The sequence below is a fragment of the Equus przewalskii genome, chromosome 1 (genome assembly GCF_037783145.1).
Source record: "Equus przewalskii isolate Varuska chromosome 1, EquPr2, whole genome shotgun sequence".
Classification (NCBI taxonomy): domain Eukaryota; kingdom Metazoa; phylum Chordata; class Mammalia; order Perissodactyla; family Equidae; genus Equus; species Equus przewalskii.
The window spans coordinates 81,066,036-81,088,613 of NC_091831.1; the positions used below are offsets into that span (position 1 = coordinate 81,066,036).

The window sequence follows — 22,578 nt, forward strand, 5'->3', positions numbered from 1 at the left end:
TCAAAAAGTAAATGTGTCTTTGCGATGGAGTCAGGTCCCTTCTTTTCTTTGAGGATTTCATGTTTATCCTTCCTTCCTCTTCTTCAGGGAGTGTCCTTCAGGCTGTGTCCCTTACACGCATCTGTGTTTGCCTGAGGCTAGAGCAGGTTAGAGCAGGTCAGCCTGGGAGAAGTGCCTGCAGGACCACGTACTGCCTGATGGGCTATTAAAAGGCCAGGGGCTCTGCCTCCTGGATGGGGGCATGGCTTGGGTGCAAGGCTCCAGAATCAGTTGTTTCTTGCTACATACAGACCATCCCAAAACTTAGGGATTTCGAACAATGACAGTGCTGTTTCTGTGTCAGAGAACCTTTGTTTGCTCAACAGGTCCTTGCTGAGTGCCTGGGCCAGGCGGTGCTCTGGGCTCGGGGCTGCAGCAGTGAATCAGAGAGACCACGTCCCTGCTTTGCTGGGGCTTAGAGTCGGGTGTGCGTGTGTATGTGACCGATCCCAAACAAGCACGCAGTCCTCTGTCGAACAATCTGTGGGCAGTCGGTGAAGAGCTTTATTCCCCCTCTGCCCCCTAATCCTACCTCTTCAAATATGCACTGTGGACTAGGTGAGCAATCTAGGCAGCCTTTAGCTTTTTTGGTTATCCTGAGATAATGAAACAGTGCTTTGGTCACTTTTAGTTACAAAAAGTCTCAATTCAGAGTCCGCATCTGACCTGAGAGAACCGGGGACAGGAGAGTTAAGAGTATGACGCAGTCCTAACTCCTCTGCCTGCGGGAGTGTTTAGGGGGGTTTACTTCCTCATGGGGCTTTTGTGGACCTCTTCGAGTTTCCCCACTGCTCCTCTTCCTTCACAGCCCCCGTTTCCACTCACAAGTGTGATGCCTTCTCAGCTTCTGTATCTGCAGCTGTGTTCCCTGCTGAATTCCACTGATTGCCTTGCCCCTCGTAGGAGTCACCCTTGGGTGGCATCTATAACACCCTAACGTGATCCTCTCCTTTGCAAATCCTGCTTAGACGGTCCTTCACTTTGCTGGGAAGCATGGGAAGCAATTAGCACCCAGTTTTGGGGACCTCTGTCAAAACTGAGACAGAAAGATTCCTATTTTAACATCTGGTCACAGATAAACAGGAAAATTCCAATGTGGATAATGCCACACTGGGCAGATTGTGAGGGGAGGCACAGAGGGGTGGCATGCAGAGTGCAGAAGATTGTGCGGTGTGATGTGGCGCAAACAAACAGTTGCTCTGGACTCAGATGATGTGGCCTGGAATCTGGACTCTAAAATTTATTTATTTACTGAATTAAAAAAAATTGTGGCAAAATACACACAACATAAAGTTTACCATTTTAAGCACTTTTAAGTTTACAATTGAGTAGTGTTAGTACATTCACGTGTGTCGTGCAAACATCACCACCATCCATCTCTAGAACTTTCCATCATGCCAAACTGAAACTCTGTACTCATTGAACAAAAACTCCTCTCTCCCAGCCTCCTCCGGGTCGCCCGGAGCCTATCTTCTATCTCTATGACTTTAGGTACCTTATATAAGTGGAATCAAACAGTATTTGTTCTTTTGTGTCTTCTGACATTTATTTTTCCATCTGTACGTTAAGGCTAAATAATATGTACCTTATGAGGACATTCTGTGTGAGAGAATCACTTAAGACAGTCCTCGGCACAGAGTTTGCCTTCTATAGACGTTTGCTTCATTTAACCTGATTTATTTAGTAAGGGCGAGAGGACACTGACCTCCAGACCCAGGAAGAATGTGCGCTTGCGCTCTGCGCCCTCTAGAGGGCGGACAAGTGCTTTGGGCCTCCCCGAGCAGAGATCTCGCGAGACTGTCAGCTGTGTGGCGTGAGACGTGGGAGGAAGCGTGTGCTCCCGCGAGAACTCTGCCTTTCGTCCCTGGGCTGGTGTTGGGCCGTGTGTCGTCCTCGGAGGGTCCCGTCGGGTCGCCCGGAGCGGTGCTTGGAGTCGGTAAGAACCGGAGCGGCCGGCGAGGCGGGCGCGCCTCCTCAGGCTCTCACGTCTCGGGCGGGGCCCACGCGTCTTGACGGCTGCCCGCGGGCCTGGGCCTGTCCTTCCCGGCCTGGCCGGGGGTCACCTCCTCCGCCCGCCAGCCGGCCGGGCCTGTCCGCCCCTCCCCGCCCTCGACGCTCCGCCAGGGGCCCCCTTCTGCCCGCCGCCTCCCCCCGGCGCCACAGCTCCCGGGTTTTGCTCTCTTGACGATCCTCTTTTCGCAGATAAGAGCCAGGCTCGCTCATTCCTTGATGCATTCCTCCAACCCTCGTTTTTTCAGTGCCTCTGTGCTCAGGCTGTTGGGGATGGAGCAATGGGAAAAATGGGCACAGTCCTTGTTTTCATGGAACTAAATGCTTGTGGCAGGGACGACCAAAAGCATACACTCCTAGTGCCGTGTTTTAGAACTAGGGGTGACGCGATCAGGAATGGCTCCAGTCAGAGTGCTGGAGTCCATCTGGCCGCAAACGCAGAGCCTTTTCCATCGTGCTGTTGTGTAGTTTTCATCATCGTGTGTAGTTTTCGAATCAGGCTAAGATGCTCCATAGCATAAGTGTTTCCACCACCCACTTGGTAATTTGGAAATATGACGGTTGAGTTATTTCCTGGGGTGAGGATGGGGCAGGTGGTCATAGTTGGCTCGTTTCTGCACTGGAGTCCTGGGGTGACATTTCTGAGTTTTGAAGAACATCAGGCCCCTTGAGGAATCGGACCCTTTACCCAGATACTGCAGCGGAGGTGGAGGCGGGGTGCATGTACCTTGTGACCTAGGCGAGTTACTTGGTTTGCTCTTTCCGAGGTTTGCTAGCTGCAGATTTAAGATAGTAAGAGAGATAATATATGTAAAGTCTAGCACCATAGCATTTCTTACATTTATTTGGCTTCTCCTTCTCCCTCTTCTATGGAACTTTTGTCCTCGGGCCGCTATGGAAAATCCTAGAGGTCTAAAGCTTTACAATATTTTGTGTCTAAATAAGCTTCTACAATCGCATTATTACTTTTGGGCAAACAGGTATTTCAAAAGTGGAAAAGCATGGTGAGCTGTGTCAGGAAAGGAAGATGTGATTCTCAAAGGGGGAGGAGAAACCATATTTTAGAATTTCATGTGACTCCCCCACTGCACCCCCCATTTTATTAAATCAGCTTAGCTGTGCCAGAACCTCAGGAACCTGTGTAGGGACTTCATGAAGCTGCACAGGGCATGTATTCTGACACATATTCCTCCCACCACCTGAGAGCCCCTTGGCTAGTGTTTTATAATAATTTCCCTCGTGGAATAAGTGTTAGCATATGGAAGACTTTCAGAGCCAGTCATTGCTGCGGATGGATTTTTAACTCTCAGTCTCTTATTTCAAAGAATTAGTATTTTCTGCTTAGTTTTTGGTGAATCAATGGCACAAATTCTCTAGATGGCAAGTTTACAGTTGTGTCCTTAGGGACCATTGCAGTACATGTCGGCTTAGGCACACCATAAATATTTGTTGACTGAATACATAAAATCTTAGTACCTGAATGATCCCTTTAACATACATTGTGTGGCTGAGGACTTTAGACTCAGACTGAGATTAAATCTTGGTTCTTGTGACTGTAGGTAGTATTTTTAACCTTGTCAATCCTTAGTTTCTTTGTTTTTAAAATTGTGATGATACTACTTACCTCCAAGGTTTGTGAGGACTAAATGAGAAAATGTGTAAAAAAAAGTCTTGGCACATAGATGTATTAAATACTTATTGAATTCATTCTCTCACCAAATTTTAAACACTTGCCATGTAACAGTAAACAAAAAGACAAAACTCCTCCCTGCGTGGAGCTTACCTTCTAGTGTGTTTTCTGAAGTGGAGTCATAAAATAAATGGTTTCTGCATGTCACATTGTGATGAGAGCTATGGAGAAAAATAAAATATGTTAAAGAAGAGTGTGTGGAAGGAGGACTTATATAGGATAGTGAGGAATGGCCTCCCTGAGAAGCTGACCTTTGAACAGTCACCCTAAGGAATGAAGGAGTGGGCATGAGGATATCTGGAGGAAAGTGCGAGAGCCCTGAGGTGGAAGCATCTTTGGTATGTCGGAGTAGCAGCAAAGAGGCGATTGTGGCTGGACTGAGCCAGCAAAACAGAGGAGAGTAGATGAGGCGGGAAGGAGCGGGCAGCAGTCGTGAGGTTTCCGCAGGAATTCTGGAAAGAAATGATGGTGACTTATTAAACTGATGGACCGCATAAGAAAATGTCTTCCTTTGTTATCACACCCCATTCTCTGACTGAAAGTAATAAAAATGGCTAATACTTATATACCTCTTACTATGTGTCAGGCACTGTTCTGAGTATTTTACATATGTTAATCTTTGACTCTTTCCAAAAAAGCATACTCAGCCTCAGAATAAAGACTTGTCACTCTGGAGGATATACAACAGAATGTGCCACTGGCTCAGAGCACCTTCTGAGCCATTGCTGAATTCAGTGAATTCAGTGTCTCTGTATACACACCAGTTAGGTTGCAAGTCTGAAGTGACTATAATAAGGGACCAACCAATAGGTATGTATTGGGTTAAGTTCAGTTTTGTGAAGGAACTGTAGATGTCCATGGCATTTTTATTACTCTAACTGCTACTTTTTAGCCATCTTAAAATTTTTGTCTGTGGTTTTCATTTTGGTGTGGTTTTCATTTTGGCTTGGTTTTCATTATAGGTGTGTCTAAGTACACTGTTCCAACATAGAAGGCAGGAACAATGCGGTGGCCTCGGCTGATGGGGGGCCAAGTTGACCACTTTTGCTCCAGCGAGTAGCTTTGATAGTGTTTCTCTGCTTGTCAGTTAGAGGAGCTGCCCTTTTAGTCCTTCTCAGCTTGTCTTCTTTTTGCTTGTTAAATCATAATATTGCAGGCATAATTTATAAACTTCCCATCTAGCCTATAATATCTCATGTCCTGGCAGATCATTTTTACTCTTCGAATCAGATAGATTCACTGGCAAGTAAACAGCATAGTTATTTTGAGAGTGCTCTTTTTACTTCTGATGTGAATGATTCATTCTAACTGTCTTAGCCATTCTTGTCCCAAGTCATCATCCCTGATTTTGCTTGGCTCCATTATGCAGTGGAAACAAGATTTTCTTCTTTGAGGCTTGGAGTATGTTTGGGGGCACTTTTGTGACTTAATATTCCTCTTATCTAGCATTGCCTTGAGTGTTCTACAAATGTGACAATTCAGTTCAGTGAAGGAGTAAATAACTGACAAAGTAGGTTAAAAGGGTTTTGCTTGTCAGTTTGGTCAAAGATAAGAAGTTAAGTCTTTTAATACTTGAACAATTACAGATTTCATAAGAACATAATCTCGGGTATATTTTGAGTTTTATTTTGGCATTATTGCTAGTCCCCCAGGCTTTAGAGAAGTGAAAATATTTTATCACTTGTTTATTTCTGTAGGGAAAATCACAAGATGTTTACCATATAAAAGTCAGGGATAAAATGGTATTACTGTGGTGGTATATAAACAACATGTTTTCCTATCCTTGACTGTATTATGCTGAGAAGTTTCAAGTTGAAGATAAGGGCACGGCCCCTGTTCTAAAAACCTACCAAACTTCTGTAGCGTCAGCTGTAATTTCTGTGGTGCTGCAAAATCTGAGAAAAAAATCCAGAGTTGGCAGTAAATACATTTAATGTTTCCCCTTTAACTCAGAAACCTGCTGGTGCTTGTGAATCTGTGTAGCTGAGCTGTAATGGGTCTAGCATCGGGAAAGACACTTTATCTCAGTGCTGTCCTGGAATCGTGGTTTCAGTGGCAATACCCTTGCCACTTTTGTTTTCTTTGAAACAAAACTAAAAGTAATAGTTATGCTAGAAACATTTCCACCTCTGAAAACCTTCCTGAATTAATGCAGGCCTTAGAGGGATGTCAAGTTCATTATCTATATTTAAAGCAAAACTACACTATACTATTGTGGCTGGTCTGAACTGGAGCATTCATTTATCATTTATTCACCCATTCATTTTTCAAACATGGATTAAGCTTCTGTTGAGTGTGGGCCACAGCATTGCACAAGACCAGGGACACCATTCTCTTTATGTCAATTCAGTCGAGCACATGGAATGTGAAGGAGGTTGGTCACGCCAAGATACTGATACCAGGGTGTCTGGTCAGCATCGGGGTGTACAAAGCTAAATAAGATGTGGTCCCTTCTCTCAGGGAGCTCTCAGGTTAAGGAGGCAGACATGTAACAATAAGGGTAACATGTGTTACAGGAGTCACGCTGGAAACCTGTACGGATTACAGTGGGCCCAGAGGAGGCAGCAGCTAACTCTGCTGGCCAAAACTATTCAGGAGTGGAATGCTTGGGCAGGAAAGTCTTAGCAGTGGCAGTGACTTGAGCATAGTCAGAAAAGTGGACAGGTAGGGAGAAGGGAAGGAACTGGCATTGCTGGCAGAGAGAGCTGGGAGAGACAAGCCAGACAAGGTGAACCAGCCCGGACTGTTCATGGAACAGCCATCCAGCAGCTCATAGTGAGGGGGCTGCTCTGGGGAGATAGGAGAGTCAGGCTGAAGCCAGAAAATAGAGGACTTTATCCTGTAGGCAAGTGGGGAGCCGTTGGAGAGTGATAGTGTATGCTCTCTTTAGAAGAGATAATCTACCAGGAATGGATGGTTCTCTTGTTTTGAGACAGCGTAGAAATCCTGAAGCAGGAAAGAGGTGAAATGCTTTATGAATTTTTCCCCTTTAGAACCTAAACATTTTATAAAGATTCAAGGGGAAAAAAATGAGGCTTAAGGGAGTAAAAAGGTGTCTGCCAAGTGGTCTGAATGCAGAATTCTTCTAGGTTTTTCCCTACCCAGTCTTTGTATGTTTATGTAATAGTTAATAAATCACATCATTATAGTCACAACTAAAGCTGGCGTAAGTGACAGAATGAACACTGACTCTCACCAGCCGTGTGACTCAGTGGGAGTTCAAATGAGAGAGAGCTGGAGCATTCAGTGTGCTGGGTGGGGCATTGGTCAGGATCTGTGAGCAAGGACATAGAGACCGCTGGTTGAGTAGGCGACGGTCTACAAAGTTTCTACTGTGTTTACAGTGTGACTATTTTATAGGAGCACATAAAAGGGAGATGAAAGTTGTTGACATCAGCTATATTTTAATAGACTGAGAATTCTTTCTTTCCAGCCATTGACTTAAAGTACAAAGGGCCATAAAATTTTACCTTTCATCATTCAGAGGTATGTATAGTTTTTTTTGGTATCTTCACAAAATATGTTGTCCAAGAAGGTATTTTGAATTAACAGAGAAATTGTATTCTCATTACTTTTGGTAATGAATGCCTGAAATGGGATCCCAGAAGCTGTGTGCATCACAGGTAAAGCGGGCGCCTCCACAAACTGTTCAACTGAAAACTATCTGCGGGGTGCTCAATGGAGGGTGATGGCCTTCAGTGTTCCCCTTGCTTTTGGTCAAGTGGTTTTGCTTTACTCTTTCACAAAAATAGCTTCATGTGAATAGGCAAGAGCAAGTATTTTTCATCAAAAAAATTGAATGAAATGCTGTCTAGATTTTGTCTTCTGGCCTGACTGGATATGCAGGCTATAAGGATTATTTTTGGAGAAAAGGGCACCAAATTAGAAGTACCACGAGCATGGTCTTCATCAGACAGGAAGTACTTACTGCGTGCCAGGCACTGTCCTAGACATTTCACATATATTAATTCATAGAATTCTCATTGAGTTGGGTCTATTATTATTGTCCCCAGTTTACAGATGGGGAAACTGAGGCACAGATTGGTTAAATGACTTGCCTAAGGTTACACAGCATCTGAGCGGCAGAGCCACGTTTTGTACCCAAACGGTCTAGCTCCAGAGTCTATCCTCTTAACTACTGTGTATTACTTACTGCCTCTCCAGGCGGCCTCTCCTGTTCACTACTACCTAGAATAGTGCTTGGCCTCTGGTAGGTGCTCAGTCAACTATTGTTGAATGAAAAGCATCCAGGAGTGTTAAAGCATCACTGGACTGAGGCCGTATGGGAGTGTGTGTGTGAGAGAGGGACACGGAGACAGAGAGAGACACGGGGTCCAGGCAGAGGTGTGTGACAGTTGTGCGGAGATGTCCGGGAGCCTGAAACAAGAGTCGAGGGCCGAACTCCAGCTGGGCTGACAGTGGTAATCTCAGAGGGCGTCACAAGCTGTTGCCCAGGAACATTCCAATCCTAACTCGGTAAGCCTTCGACCTGTCCCACGTTTGTTATCTCTCTGCAGTGATTAGCGGCAAAATCCTGAAGTCATAGACGTCCTGACCATTTGGGGTGCGGAGCGGGGTGGACACAGGCCAAGCGCTGGCGCAGGTGGGCCGACGAGAGGCTGCAGAGGAGCCTCCCCCTGGCCCGTGTCGGGGCCCCCCGGGCTAGCTTCGCCGCGAGCGGCCCGGCGGGGAGCGGGCCCCCGGCCCAGGGGCGGCGGAGCTGTGCCCGAGCCTGGCGGGAGGGTGGGGGCCTCCCCCGCCGGGACGCCGAGTGGGCCGCCCGAGTGGGCGGAGCCTCCCGCCGTGCCCCGCCCCGGCGCCGACGTGCGCGCTCCCGTCCGCCGGGGGCTGCCGCCCGTCTCGCGTGCGAGGCAGGGCGCGGCCGGCCGCCCGGGGACCTTGGCCACCCTGGTCCTGGGTAAAGCAGCGTCGCGGTGGCCGGCGGCTCGCACCGCGGGGCCCTGGCCTGCAAGGTATGTCCGGCTGCAGCGGGAACCTCGGGGTGGGCTCGCCGGGCCGGGGCCGCCCGCGTGCGGGCAGGGCAGTGACCTTGTGGCCCCGAAGCCGAGGGGGGACGCGGCGCGCAGGGAGCACAGGACGGAGGCTTCGAAGGGCGACCGTGCTCTTAGAAGGTGTTGGGGAACCTGGAAAGTCGCATGAGTCACTGTTGCTTTTGAACTAGAAAAGCTTTACTTGGCCTTAGATGGTAATGACCAGTTTTGTGGTCGGTTTTCAGTCGCGGCTTGGGAAAGCTGTTGTGCTGGAGTGATTGCCCTCAGTTACAGGTGGGAGAGTAGACGGAGTCGGGCGCAGTCAGCTCTGACGCGTTAAACGATCCTAAAATACGCGTTAGTGAATTTATTATTACTTTATTTTGTTTCTCTTCAGGCGTTAACCTTTGTTTGCGTGGTTTTAAAAAAAATTACGGAGAATCAGATGCTGAATCTCAGAAACTACTTATTTTGATAAAGAATTAAAAGTGGGCTGGGGCCGGGGTACGATATAAATAACTTTTGAGTTAATGAATTGTGATATTAAAAACCCTTTTTAAACTGACGAGAAGAAAGAATGTGTGAATAAAGAAGAAAGCTCTCAAGGTAAAATTGAACGCAGAAATTGTTTTATAATTTATAATTCTTTTTCCTGAAAACTTGCACAGTCTAATATGAGTATTGTCTCATCAAAGATAATCAAATTGGCAGTTAGTATGTCAAATTTGGTAATCATAGAACGTATATGTATCTTGTGGATTGTTTTCTAGGGGCTTGGGCTTCTAGCAATGATTCAATACCAGGAAAATAAGTAAAAAGTGGGCATCATTTTTTGAGAAGAGGAGAGAGGAGCATGTGGGAGGGGGGACAGTGCGAGCTGGAAGGTGCAGTTAGGGATAATCTGGGTCTAACTAAGGCTTCATTCATACAGAGGGAATGTGGAGTGGCTGTGATGCGGACGTGGGATCAGAACCCAGGGCTCTAGCTCTTGTCCTTCATACTTGGCTCTAGGATTTGGCAGTATTTTGATTATTCTGAGCCTCTCATGACATGCAAGGGTATTAGTTATTTTTGTTAGCATTATCCAAGGAGGAAGGTTTTGAAAAATTGTCATTATTGAGGATTATGAAAACGTTCTGAGAATCTGAATGGAAGTTATTCCAATAGTAACTGGAATGTTTTTTAAATGTTGGTTTTACACTGTAGTGTTGACAAATAATTTATGGGGGATAATACAGTAAAGGAAGAGCAGACTGCTTGGAGGGAGAGAATCCAGGACTGGATCTTAGAAACCTTAGTTCTAAACCCAAGTCTACCTGTGGTGACTGTGGCTCTTTAGATGGGTCATTTAAATGATCTGGGCCTTTGTGGCTTCATCTATAAAATGAGAGTAATCTATTAAAAGAGTCGGCTAAGGGTTTTTCCACTTTAAATTGTGGTTTGTGTCAGTCACAAGAGGGTTGTAGCCATTTGGGAATTTTATGGTTAAACCATATGATAATGACTTACTTTTGTTTGTGATTAGTTGCTCAATTCAGGTTCCGTGATCTTCAGACTTCATAACAAGATTTGTGCAAAGCATTGTGCGAATTTGGCATATATAGTTTGTAGGAGTCCTCTTTGAGGAAAGCTTCAGGTTTTCCCGGAGCTTGCTTTATTTGTCTGAGGGATGTGTGTGTTTCCTCCTCCTCCCCACCCCAAAACCTGGGACAGGAATCCTAGTGGCAGGGAAGTTTTAGAAAGCACTTAATCTTTTGCCTTTGTCGCACAAAATATACATTTAAGGCAATCTTTTTGAAGGTGGTAGGGCAGTAGTTTGGATTACAAAGGTGAAGATGAAAAGACACTTTTAATAGTCTTTCATTGATTCAGATTTTAGAATTAGAGCTGATTTGGTCCAGTCTTTTTACAGGTGAGAAAACAGGCAAAAGTCTGCATATTTGGTACATATTGGAGGGTTTAGACTGTTGAGTTTTTGCCATAAAAACAATTTGCCTTTTGCTATGTTGTACAGTGAAAGACTAAATGAAGAGCTAATAGTTTTTAAACAAGTACCACATCCTTACCCCTAAGTCTATGAGGTAGGTATTGTTATCTTCACTTATGAGCTAATTAGGATGTTAGGTTCAAAAAGGGCAAATGGTCCAAGGTCACAGCACTGATAAATGGTGAAATGATTCTATCTCAGGGCCTCCGCACATCAAAGCCTTTTCTAGCGTCAGTGCTTCTGTCTGTAGTCCAAAGGTGGAGGTTCCTAAGGTCCCCACAGCTCAGCTAAACCCCACCACCAGCACCGCAGTGTTACCACTACAGGGGGCAGGGGCTGGGGTACGTGCTTACAGGCAGATAATGTCTCACTTTAACTTCACTGCCGCCCTTTGTTGCTGCTGTCATTGTCTCCATTTTTCCACAGGAGATTGAGGCCCAGAGAAGTTAAGCAACTAGCTCATGGGTCAAACTGGCAGAGGCAGCCAGAACTCCGGTTTGTCAGACCCCAGAGTAATCTCTTAACCATCTGGCTCTTGAACCTGAACCAAATGGTGAATTGTTGAAAATGGCCATATGAACTGGTTACTTTGTATAAGTCTCTTTGGATGTGACATTGCATAAAACTTAGCTCCAGCTTCACCTCATTGTGCTTTGTGTTCACCAGTGTGGTGGAGTTCTCGATTTCAGCTCAGGGCTTCCTCACCTCAGGACAGGGAGGCAAGCCTTTGCACAGCTCCTTTCTTGGGATCTGGGCTCTGGAAGCTGACTGCCCCACAAGGAGGAAGATGGGCAGAGCCAAGGGCAGCAAAGGGACAAGCATCCTGGACTAGCCATAAAGAAATGGAAGAGGTTTTCTTAGTGGCTCACAAATGGGCTCTAAAGACCCTGTTCTGACAAGATGACTGTTTTGAAGGATAACACCCATTTTAATTTGAAACGTGATAAATACATGAGGGAAAATCAGTTTTTTAACTTTTAAATCTCATCTTACGTTCTGTCCGTAGCTGATAAGGGGAGAATCCAATTTGGGTAATTGTGCCATACTCTGTTCTTGTTAGGCCATTGGATGGTGCTTGTGGTTGAATTGAGAAGACTGACTTGAGGGGTCCAGTAATCCGCTCTGCGCTTGAATGCAGTGTGCATTTCAATATGTCCCCATGTGATTTAGAGCTCGGGGCTTTTCACACTGTGAAGCAATATTTTAGTGTAATTTTGTCACTCACATTTTATAATGTGACAGGCATTGCGGCATTCCACATGATTGGTGAGGACAGTAAGAAGGGGAAATTGGCACAGGTGAAAGTTGGTTAACATATTTGAAAGACAGCTAAACAGGCCTTCCTTAAGTGCCAAGTGAAGCAGCTGTGGTAGTGAGGTGACACTCCAGCTCTCCGAATATAAGCCAGCATTTCACTCCTGTTACGGGGGTATTTTCAGAGTTCCTGCAGTGTGCAAGTGTACACTCATGCCTGTGCTTAAAACAGGGCAGCTTCCCGTGCGGAGAAGGCGGCAGCAGAGTAGCTACAGCTGGTATTTTGAGGGTTGAAAAACGTCCTTAGGGGTTCCCGTCAGATCCAGTTAAGGAAGCCGTTCCTTTTTCGAGATCATTATGGGAAACAGAATGAGGGAACAGAATAACAAGGGGAAATTAGAAAGTTTCCTGAAATCTTCAGAGTTTCTTTTGGGAACTCTGTAGTTCCTGAATCTGAGTCTTTTGCTGAGATGGTCAAAAGAAAGCTGCTTCCTCCCATCGTTTTATTTCTGAGGGTGGGGGTTACACAACTTTTGTCCTTTTCCAGCTTCTAGCTAGCCCGCTGGCCCTAAACCTAGGCTTAAAGATGCAGCCCAGGCCAGAGTCCCCTTTGTCTCTGATGAGCGGTCTACCATTTGGGGGACTGGACCCTGGGTAGCTGTTCTTCAGCCAGAAGCTGCCTTCTCTGCGAAGGTCGTTGCCTTCGGGACCGTTCGGAAGGCCTTCCATATATTGCCTCAGATGTCTCCTATTAATCCTTCTCCTCCCCTTCAAGTTGCTCTGAACAAGTCTGATTCTTCTATTGGACAGGTCTCCAAATATTTGAGGATAGTAATCATATCCTCCCAGAGACTTCTCTTATCTAGGTTAAACAGCTTCCCTTCTTGGAGAAATATTTCATGGTTTTGAGGCCTCTTTCCCTTTTCTAAATGCCTCTTTCTTAAGTATGTTATTCAGAAAGAGAGTTCAAATTTAGTCTAATAAACATGGAACAGATTAGTACTGTGACCAGTGCTGTACTTTTGGTAAATGCAGTCAAATAGTGTATAAGTTATTTTTCCCTGAGACCCAGCACACTAACTCATGTAGAGCTTACTTTCAATTAAAAATCTCCATTCTTTTAAAAACATTTATTCTCTTCCACTTTATCCACCCCCATTCAAGTTCAAAAAATTTACATTTTGTTTTTTAAGATTTAACAGCTTTTGTAGAGGTTATTTTGGAATCTGTTTCTGTCATAGCCTCATGTTATCCCCAACTTTAACGTCTGCCTTCTTTGTTTTCATCCAAGTAATTAGGGAAAACAGTTGAGTAATTGGGGAAAACAGGGACATATCTCTAAAAAGTTTACATATTGTCTTCAGTCCATTATCCTTTGAAACTTTGTAAAAAATAATCTTATAATTGAATTGAGCTGTACTTCTGTTTAGCCCCTATTCACTTTGTCTACAAAGATAGCATACAACCTTATCATAATTCTTAACTATTGTCCAGATGTATTGTGTCTACAGCATTATGTTGACTGGCCAGTTCAGTAAAACTATCCAAGAAGGAAATAACTTTGGTGTCACAGGCCTTAGTGAACCCATGCTGGGCTACAGTGATGGCTGCTTTTTTCCTAAGTGTTTAGAAGCCACCTCTGATTCTAGATCTATCCAGCATAAACACCAAATTGTTCTTCCAAGAGGCTTTTGTCAAGCTTTACTTCATTACTTTTCCAGTACTCTTCTGTTGCAGTCTCCTATCATTGTATCATTAGTTATATACTATTCTTTCCACTTCTGTTTCTTCTCTCTCGTAAACCTAAGTTTATTAAAGAATCCTCTTTAGTTTCCCACACCAGTTTCTGTAAGTTCCTCCCTTATCTCAGAATCCTATGAAATTATTTTGTTAGATTTACATTCTTGAGAGTTTCCTAGCTATGAAGCCATCCCTAAGTTCTTCTTAAATTAAAAAATAATTCCACCTAAAAAAAAATAAAAATTCCATCCTCCCAATAAATTAGGTAAATACTAGATCTAAAAAATGTTCTGAACTCTGTTTATCAAGTTACTGGTTTGCAGGTTCTTTTCAAAGTGACTGTGGATCCTTCTAGACCTTTTAGTCTTTACTTCTAAATCTGTAAAACAAGAACACGTGCCCCCCATGACTCGAAGTGTGTTATAAATAGAAACACTCTAGTGTTCTTTTAACTTTTGGAGGCTTTATGTCCTGTCAATTCAGGAGAATTATTGTCTTTTTTTCAGAAATGCCCCTTCACATGTAAAGTGTCACTAAAGTAGACGCATAGAATTGTATGGCGGGAGCACTGGTGGTGGACAGGGAGGAGGCAGTGCTTATTAAGTGTATACTGCGTGCCGGGTCCTGTGCTGGAAGTGATCCACTTAGTAACTGGGAGCTGGTTGGAATAATCATTTGGGGGATGATTGAAAGGTGGTTTTTGGTTCTAATTGTGGTGCAATTTGGATTGTTTTTCTTTTTCTTTTAAAGGCACAATGAGCAGGATGAGTACCTCACAGGACCAGAGTGGCTGCTCCAGTAATAGAGAACCCCTTTTGAGGTGTTGTGATGCACGGAGGGACTTGGAGCTTGCTATTGGGGAAGTTCTCCGAGCTGAACAGCAAATTAAAGATAACTTGCGAGAGGTGTGACGCATACTTTTCTCTTCCCTTGTCTGGACTCTAGCACGGGGCTGATGGGCATGGCCACGGGCTTGGCTTCTCAGTGCCAACTTAAAAGTTTTACCCCATGCCTGGAAGGGTCTGCTTGCCATGTTGGTGCCTTTGTTTCCAAAGGGAAATAAAGCAGATGTTAGAAGAGTCTGGAAAACCTTGTACCACTTTAGAGAATTCAGTTCAACATGCATTTTTGATTGCTCCTCTCTGTGGTCCCTGTGCCAAGCTCTGCCACCAATAAAACAACAAAATGAGTGAGCAGCATACTGCTCAGCTGTATCCTTGATGTGCTTCAGCATGTCCCTTACCATCTTCTAACTTGATGGTGGCATGGTTCTGGTGGTGGCATGGTTCTGTAAATAACTTTTCTGTTAGAGCAAGACAGAATGAAATCTGTTCCATTAGCATAATAGTATTCCGTTGGTGAGTGGTGACCAAGTATTACATGACTTTGAAATACGACTTTATTATACAGAAAAATGTGTTTTAAAGTATAATTTCTTTTGTGGCATCTCATGGTTAATTTATAGCTGTATTGATTTTTTTCCTTAGGATTTTTATATTTATCTCCCTTGTGAATTACTATTTATGCTTCCAGAAACATTTAGTTTATAATTTTACTTAAACTGTCTACCCTAACAGTCCTTTGGCTTTTGACCTGTAGAGGTGCGTCTCTTTACTAAACTGGCCTACTGTAAATGGATTGCTCATTTGTAGGGTGAGATAAGGGATAGCTGTTAAGCCAATACTCTGTTTTATTCCACTGATAAATTTGTAAAGCTATAGGTTTTCAAATTATATGGTAAACTGAGGGGATCAATATCACGCAAACGGTCCTTGTACTTCCTCTTGATTACTTTAGGACACCCAAAATGAACCTGATCCTCTTAGGAGGAGGGGTATTGAAGGAGGATTTTAGAGCTTAGCTATTCCTTTATGGCTGGAAACCTTATACTGGGTCCTTGGGGCTTTAGTGGTTCCATGGGTGGGCTTTGGGACACTAAACCAAGAGGACTTGTGACCCCCAAAAGTTTAAGAACCTCAGTGTCTGTGGGAAACACCATTCTTTGGGCTTATAACACTAATGAAGCTACATGTATGTTTCCTAGGTCAAAGCTCAGATTCACAGCTGCATAAGCCGTCACCTGGAATGCCTTCGAAGCCGTGAGGTGTGGCTTCACGAACAGGTAGATCTCATCTATCAGCTTAAGGAGGAGACACTTCAGCAGCAGGCCCAACAGCTCTACTGGGTAAGGTGGCTAGGAAGCTATCGTTGCTTTGAGCATGGTTTCTGGTTTCCAAGGAATTTCGGTCTTGTAATGCAGAATTGATATAGATCAGATCAAAGTTTAATACCAAGTGCTATTTGCTGTTTTCTAACTCGGATACACTTGGGTTCCTTTAGTGTCATTGTGCTTGGATGGCTTCCTTTTTCTTACAGTTGCTGGGTCAGTTCAACTGTCTTATTCATCAGCTGGAGCGTGCCCAAAGCAAAGATCTAGCCTATCAAGTCTCCCTGTGCCTGGAGCGGTAAAGACCCTTTTGGCTCGTTTTGACTTTTGGCTCTTTGACTTTGGTGTATTAAAAAAAGTCAATTTTGTAACTCATTGCATGTGGTGGATTTAAGTTGACTTTTCTGTTCCTGTGATAAGATTATCCTTCTTTTTATATTTAATATACTTGGTCATGCATGGTTAACTCACTACCTTTGGTTGAGTTTCTTAGAAAAGTACAATCATTTCAAATTACAATTTAGCTTTTGTTTTGGGTAAAGTTGAAAGAGATAGTCCTTAAAAATAGCCAGGCTTTGTTCATTTTTTTCTCCAGACTGGGCAGTTTGACCCTCAAACCTGAAGATTCGACTGTCCTACTCTTTGAAACAGACACAACTGCTCTGCGCCAGGCCATCACCACGTTTGGGTCCCTCAAGACCATCGTGAGTAATGTTGATCTCTGATGATCATAGTTTGCTTCTTACGTCTGTGGCCTCACAGGTGGTCTTAAAAACATCATGTTTTTACTATGAATAGTGGCTTTCTTGAGAATTTGGTAAGCTTCAGAAATTTCATGTTCTGATTAAGTTGATACAGTATTGGGCTGCTAGTTCTTAGAATGTGGTATTGACTCATTGATAGTGTCTAGCATTAATCTTGTATCTTTTTAAATGCCTTTGACATATTTCTTATAAAATTTATGGCTTGAATGGTCTTTAATATAAAGAACCAAACATGATTTCATTCGGGTTTTGTGAAAAGTAGTAATACTACCAATTCTGGTGAAGATTCCTTATGATGATGATATTTATGTAATAGAGAATTCTCAGATTTGATAACTACCTTATAGGTCACCTCGTAGGTCATTGAAGTTAGTGTAAAGAATATTTATTCTAGGGAAATTGTAATGCTTTAATACTTTTGAAATTTAGGGATTGAAATTTCACTTTTGTGGTATGAAAGCATACCATTAATAACATGATTAATTTGACTTTATTTTATAGCAAATTCCTGAGCACCTGATGGGTCATGCTGGTTCATCAAATACTGGGTCCTTCCTGGATAAAAGAGGCTGTATCCCATTGCCAGAGCAGGTAAAATGTCATTTTGTTTCTGGTAACTGTGTTAACTTGGCTAATATTTTTTTTGATTAAATTGCTTTTTTTTTTTCCTGTGACCTTTTATTTGTAAAAAGTCACCATTGGTAATGAGTTAGTTTATGCAGTTAAATATTTCCCTTCTTACTGAATGTCAGATGGAAATTGAGAGGTTTTATAGGAGTTGAGTAAGAGAGAAAGTAATTGTTATCGATTAGTTCATAAGAAATTATCATTAGCCCTCTGATTAGTTTAGTTCTGTTTTGGGAATCTTTCTCTTTATAACTCATTTAGATGATTTACTTCTAAAGTCAGCGTGAATATAGGATCCTAGACGTTTTGAGCTGAGAAGAACCCTGGACATCAGCTATACTCCTTGTTTTATAGTTGTGAAAATGGAGGCTTAGGCAAGCCAAGATTAGCGAGCTTGGGTCCCCTGCTTTTCTGGTGAACTTTCTGCTGCATTTCACACTACTGAGTTAAGCAGCAAAGTATTATGTGATTAGCAGAAGTCAGCATCCAGCACCACAGCTGTCCCTCTGAGCGAATGGCTCCTTGGAAGCAAACCTGCCGCTGCTCGTCAGGCTCCCTACATACCCAGCGCCAACCTCCAGGACTGGCTCCCTCAAAAGCAGACCTTGGAGAACGGTCAGGTGTGTTGCTGCCTTTATTGTTTCTGAGGTAGATGCAGTAGCAGATGGGGTTAGTTACTGCTGATAATAGTTTTTAGGTCTAGTCTGGAAACATGTTTTTAATAACTTTTTGTTACAGTGGTGACACCTCTTCACTATAGATAGAAAGTTTAGAAAACAAAAAACTGTATAAAGAAATACAAACCCATAATCCCAACATGCAGAGACAGACACAGTAACATTTTTGTTTATATACTTCATTTTTCTATGCATACATATACTTTTAAAAAATCCTTCAGTAAATCTTGTTTTGGTTAGCAGATTTTTTTCACTAATAGAGCCTGAATATATTTCTCTGTCATTTAATTTCTTCCATAAAATCCTTAATAGTATATAATTTTTCATTGACTGACTGTGACTTAGACTCCAGTTTTTCTGGATATAAACAGAGTTCCTCTGAACATCCAGGAACTAATTATTTGTGTACATTCTTCATTAGTTTCTTAGAAGTAAATTCATAGAAATTGCATTCCTAGGTTACAATTCTGCATACCCTTTAAGACTTTTGATACAGAATTGCCAACTTGGCTTTCCAGGAAGTTGACACCAGTTTCTATTCCCACCAGGAGAGTATTGGGGTACCTGCTTCCTTGAAACTTCTCTAATAGTGGTAGTCACAAGTTTCTTTTTTTCTCTGAATTTGACACAAAATAGCACTTCTACTTTACTAAGGAAGCTGAATATTTTTCAGGTTTTAGCCTTCTTTGATGACTTGCCTAATCATATCCTTTGCTTATTTTTGTCTTCTTTATTCATAAAGATGTTTTATATAGAACTATTAACCTCTTTTCTACCAAAAACGCTACAAATGCTTTCTCCTAGTTCATCTTTAATATTTTTCACTTTCCTTAAAACTGCAGAAAATTAAATTTTTTATGTAGCCCAATATATATTTTAATATCTCAACAGAGAAATCCCTTGTCTCTTGGCTTTGTATAAATTTAGAGACATTGGTCAGTGCAGTAAGTATGCAAATAGAACTCTTTTATTGTGGAATCTCAGTGCAGTCATAATGTTCTGTTGAACTAATACTGGGTATTTCTTGTGTAGACTTCTGCCAGAGCCTGCACTTTCTTCAGTAATGTCTGGGGCAACCTGAAGGGCTTGGAAAACTGGCTCCACAAGAGTCAGCAACAAGAAGTTGCTGAGAAACCGAGTTATCAGCAGTCTAACAGTTGTTCTACCACCAGCTCTTCCTCTGCTGAGATGGAAAAGGTTGGAGATGAAGAGCTGCTGGAGCAAGATGACATGGACCTTTCTGATTGGCTGCTGACTCCCCAGGAATCCCATAAGCTGGAGAAGTCCAGGAATGACAGCTGTGACACCAGTGAGAAGTTCAAGCTCTTGTTCCAGGTGTTCCAGGAGTCCTATAATGTGAATGATTGGCTTGCAAAGCCTGACTCCTGTACCAGTTGTCAGGGCAACCAGCCCAAAGGTGTGGAGATTGAAAACCTGGGCAATCTGAAGTGCCTGAATGACCACTTGGAGGCCAAGAAACCTTTGTCCATCCCCAGCATGGTTACTGAGGATTGGCTTGTCCAGAACCATCAGGACCCATATAAAGTAGAGGAGGTATGCAAAGCCAACGAGCCCTGTACAAGCTTTGCAGAGTGTGTGTGTGATGAAAATTGTGAGAAGGAAGCTTTATGTAAATGGCTTCTGAAGAAAGAAGGAAAGGATAAAAATGGTATGCCTGTGGAACCAAAACCTGAGCCTGAGAAGCATATAGATTCCCTGAATATGTGGCTTTGTCCTTCCAGAAAAGAGGGAACAGAACAAGCTAAGGCACCAAAAGCAGTGGCTTCTTCTAAAATCGCTGATTCCTTCCAAGTCATAAGAAACAGTCCCTTGTCGGAGTGGCTCTGCAGGCCCTCATGCAAAGAAGGATGTCCCAAGGAAGTGCCTAGTACTGAGGACAGAACTGGCAAACAAAAGCTTACGAGCCCTGTGGCCTCTTCCTGGTGTCCCTTTAATACAGCTGACTGGGTCTTGCCAGGAAGGAAGATGGGAAGCCTCAGCCAGTTATCCTCAGGAGAAGACAAGTGGCTACTTCGAAAGAAGGCCAAGGTGAGCACAGACATCAAAACAGCATTTGAAATATACTTAATAAAGTTTTACTTTCTTAATCCCATACCTTGCAAGTGGGCCACATCCCACTTGTTAAATGTGAATTTTGGCTTAACTATTAATTTTGGTGCCATGTTAGCAACAGAATAGAGGATTTGTGATTATTCAGACTGAAAGTTTTGTGCATTTTCCAGGCCCCTAACCCCCATCCTGCAGGAAAGAAAAAAACTCAGCGTGTTTTATTGCTATTTATGGAAAAGATTAGGGGTAGAGAAAACAATTGTCACTTTTGCTCTTGATTGTTAGAGAGAATGGCCAACATTTAAATGATTGTTTATAGACATTACACTATTTGGGAGATGAGTTAAGTTGGTCTCACGCAGCCAGCTGTCCTGCAACCCACCCTTTTTGTCTTCTTGCAGGAAGTATTACTTCATTCCCCCCTGCAGGAGGAACATAACTTCCCCCCTGAGCGTTACGGCCTCCCAGCAGTTTGTGATCTCTTTGCCTGTATGCAGCTTAAAGTTGACAAAGAAAAGTGGCTGTATCGAACTCCTCTACAGGTAGGTATATGCCACTAGTGTAAATAGTACAGAGTTTAGCCCCTTATGTGTTCTGTCTTATATATGAATCCATTCTTTGCCCATGAAACCATATGCCTATTAATGGTATGTACATTAGGGAAGTGAGGGTGGGAGGGAGATCATAAAAAGTTCACATATTTTGCTTGAACTTGCTTTATGAAATAACCAGGACATACTTGAAAATGACCTTTCAAGATGCTGTAGCTGTCAGGGGAATGATGTAGCTCTCAGAGCCTGTGTGGATTCTAATAGCTTATTGAGAAATGAGTCAGAACTTCAAGGTGGGAGAAATGTGCTTGTATTCCACTGTGAGTGACTTTTCATCTGTGGGCTTTTCTTTGCAGATGTGAAGCAACAGAGTACCACTGTCAAGCAACTTTTCTGCAAATTATCACATCCATGAGCCGAGTGACTGTGGCTTGCCAAAGCTTTGTGTTTCTGGGTCTGACTAGTCAGCTTCGTTCCTTTCCTGCCTAATTTTGAACTAGTGAAGAGAATAAGTCATCAAATCATGAGTTACCATGTAAAAGAAAAAGGCTGTTTGTTGATGCTGAGGTGATTCATTTCCTTCTTACAGAAGTATTAATTCACCCCTTCTAGAAACACGGCATCTTGGTGGATAGGTCTTTTTCATAAGCCTCCAAGGCTCCTTAGATTGGGTTGTTACTGGAAGTACATTAAAACACTGTAGCTTCAAAAATGAAATAGTTCTATAATCAGGGTGTGTTGAGGTATTCTAAAGCTAGTCAACTTCCCTAACCTTGACCTTTAGATGCTTCCCTTGCTGTAGGTTTTCTTCCGTTAGTGATGGAAACAATGATTCTTCTGTTTAATAATTAATATATAGTATATGTTACACAAATAATTAACCTTACCAATAATAGTGAGTTTTTCTTACCAAAACGTGTGTAACAGTCTTGGCAATTTTTGCTATTAAGTACAAAACATTTTAGCCTACAGGTTAGGTTCTACATTATTTTTCTTCTTTTGAAAGAAATTCAGCTACTGCAAATTTTGTCTTTATTCTCTTCTCTAAATGTAAAGTATCCAGCGAGCTCTTTTAAGAGGGGTGCAGTATTGCTTCAAGACTATATTCAGGGTAGTCCTAGCCTCTTTCAAAATACTCTGAACTACAGGCGCAGAAGAGCCCCAGGGGCGACTATCAGAGAGCAAAAGGCAAGACGTGGTGGAAATGTAGTACTTGAACTATTCACTAGCCTAAGGGTTATTGGTGCATCCTGTGTAAACACGAGCTGAGCTTGACACCTGGTGCTTTTAACTAGGAAGAAAGTTCATGTCCTCTCACTGCAAGCAGAGCCTACATATACCTCTAAAAGTAGAATGCAGTGATATTTTCGTGAACAGGCCGTTGTGAACACTTGTGCCTTGGGGTGTTTATTGAAGCTTTATGAAAACTTGATGTTTTCTCAATATCCTTAAAGTCATGTCCATGCTTTAAAAAGTTTTTCTGTAGGAGAGAAATGAGATTTATAATGTTTTTAAATTCTCCGATATCTTAGATGCTTTCCAGGCTTTTAAACTATTAAGCCAGTCAATTTGTGTATGTTATTGGAAATACTTTCAAGTTTGTGATTTGCTCATCTAGAATGCCCTTTTGGGGAAACTTACGAATCTCAGTGTCATTGCCACTCAGCTTCATTAGAATTCTTGAACCACAGCTGAAAAGAGCCTCCTATTATTTTTCAGTGTCCCCAGATACCTATTTAGAACTTTAAAAATAAAGGTGGTGGTAAAAACTTAAGGAGCCTTTCCATTATCTTAGGTTGCAGGAAACTTTATAGTTGAGTTTTAATATACTGTGTAGTCCTAAATTTACATTAATCACTATGCTAATGAGTATGTAAAACATTCTTTTGCATTGATGCATTTTGTACCTCCCTCCATTAAAAGCATAACAGCCGCAGTTGTTGTGTGTATCTGTAAAACGACTCTGTCACAAAATGTTCTATCATATTATATAAGCGTGATAACCGTTGCT

General features: G+C 42.8%; 1 protein-coding gene across 4 annotated transcripts; it reads left to right on the top strand.

Annotated features, from left to right (window-relative positions):
• Positions 1-1,800: 1,800 nt before the first annotated feature.
• On the top strand, positions 1,801-22,503 carry NCOA4 (nuclear receptor coactivator 4). Of its 4 annotated transcripts, none has more exons than XM_008524319.2 (10): positions 1,801-1,975; positions 14,462-14,616; positions 15,756-15,896; positions 16,088-16,176; positions 16,474-16,582; positions 17,144-17,233; positions 17,746-17,889; positions 18,979-19,995; positions 20,418-20,558; positions 20,924-22,503. In XM_008524319.2, exons 2-10 carry the CDS (start codon positions 14,467-14,469, stop codon positions 20,927-20,929), a joined length of 1,887 nt encoding a protein of 628 aa, XP_008522541.2. In that variant the 5' UTR covers positions 1,801-1,975; positions 14,462-14,466; the 3' UTR covers positions 20,930-22,503. The 4 variants fall into 4 exon arrangements, with proteins under 4 accessions (XP_008522541.2, XP_008522539.2, XP_008522540.2 ...); XM_008524317.2 differs by having other exon boundaries at positions 1,824-1,975; positions 17,743-17,889; XM_008524318.2 differs by lacking the exon at positions 1,801-1,975 and adding an exon at positions 8,518-8,712 and having other exon boundaries at positions 17,743-17,889.
• The last annotated feature ends 75 nt before the right edge of the window (positions 22,504-22,578 follow it).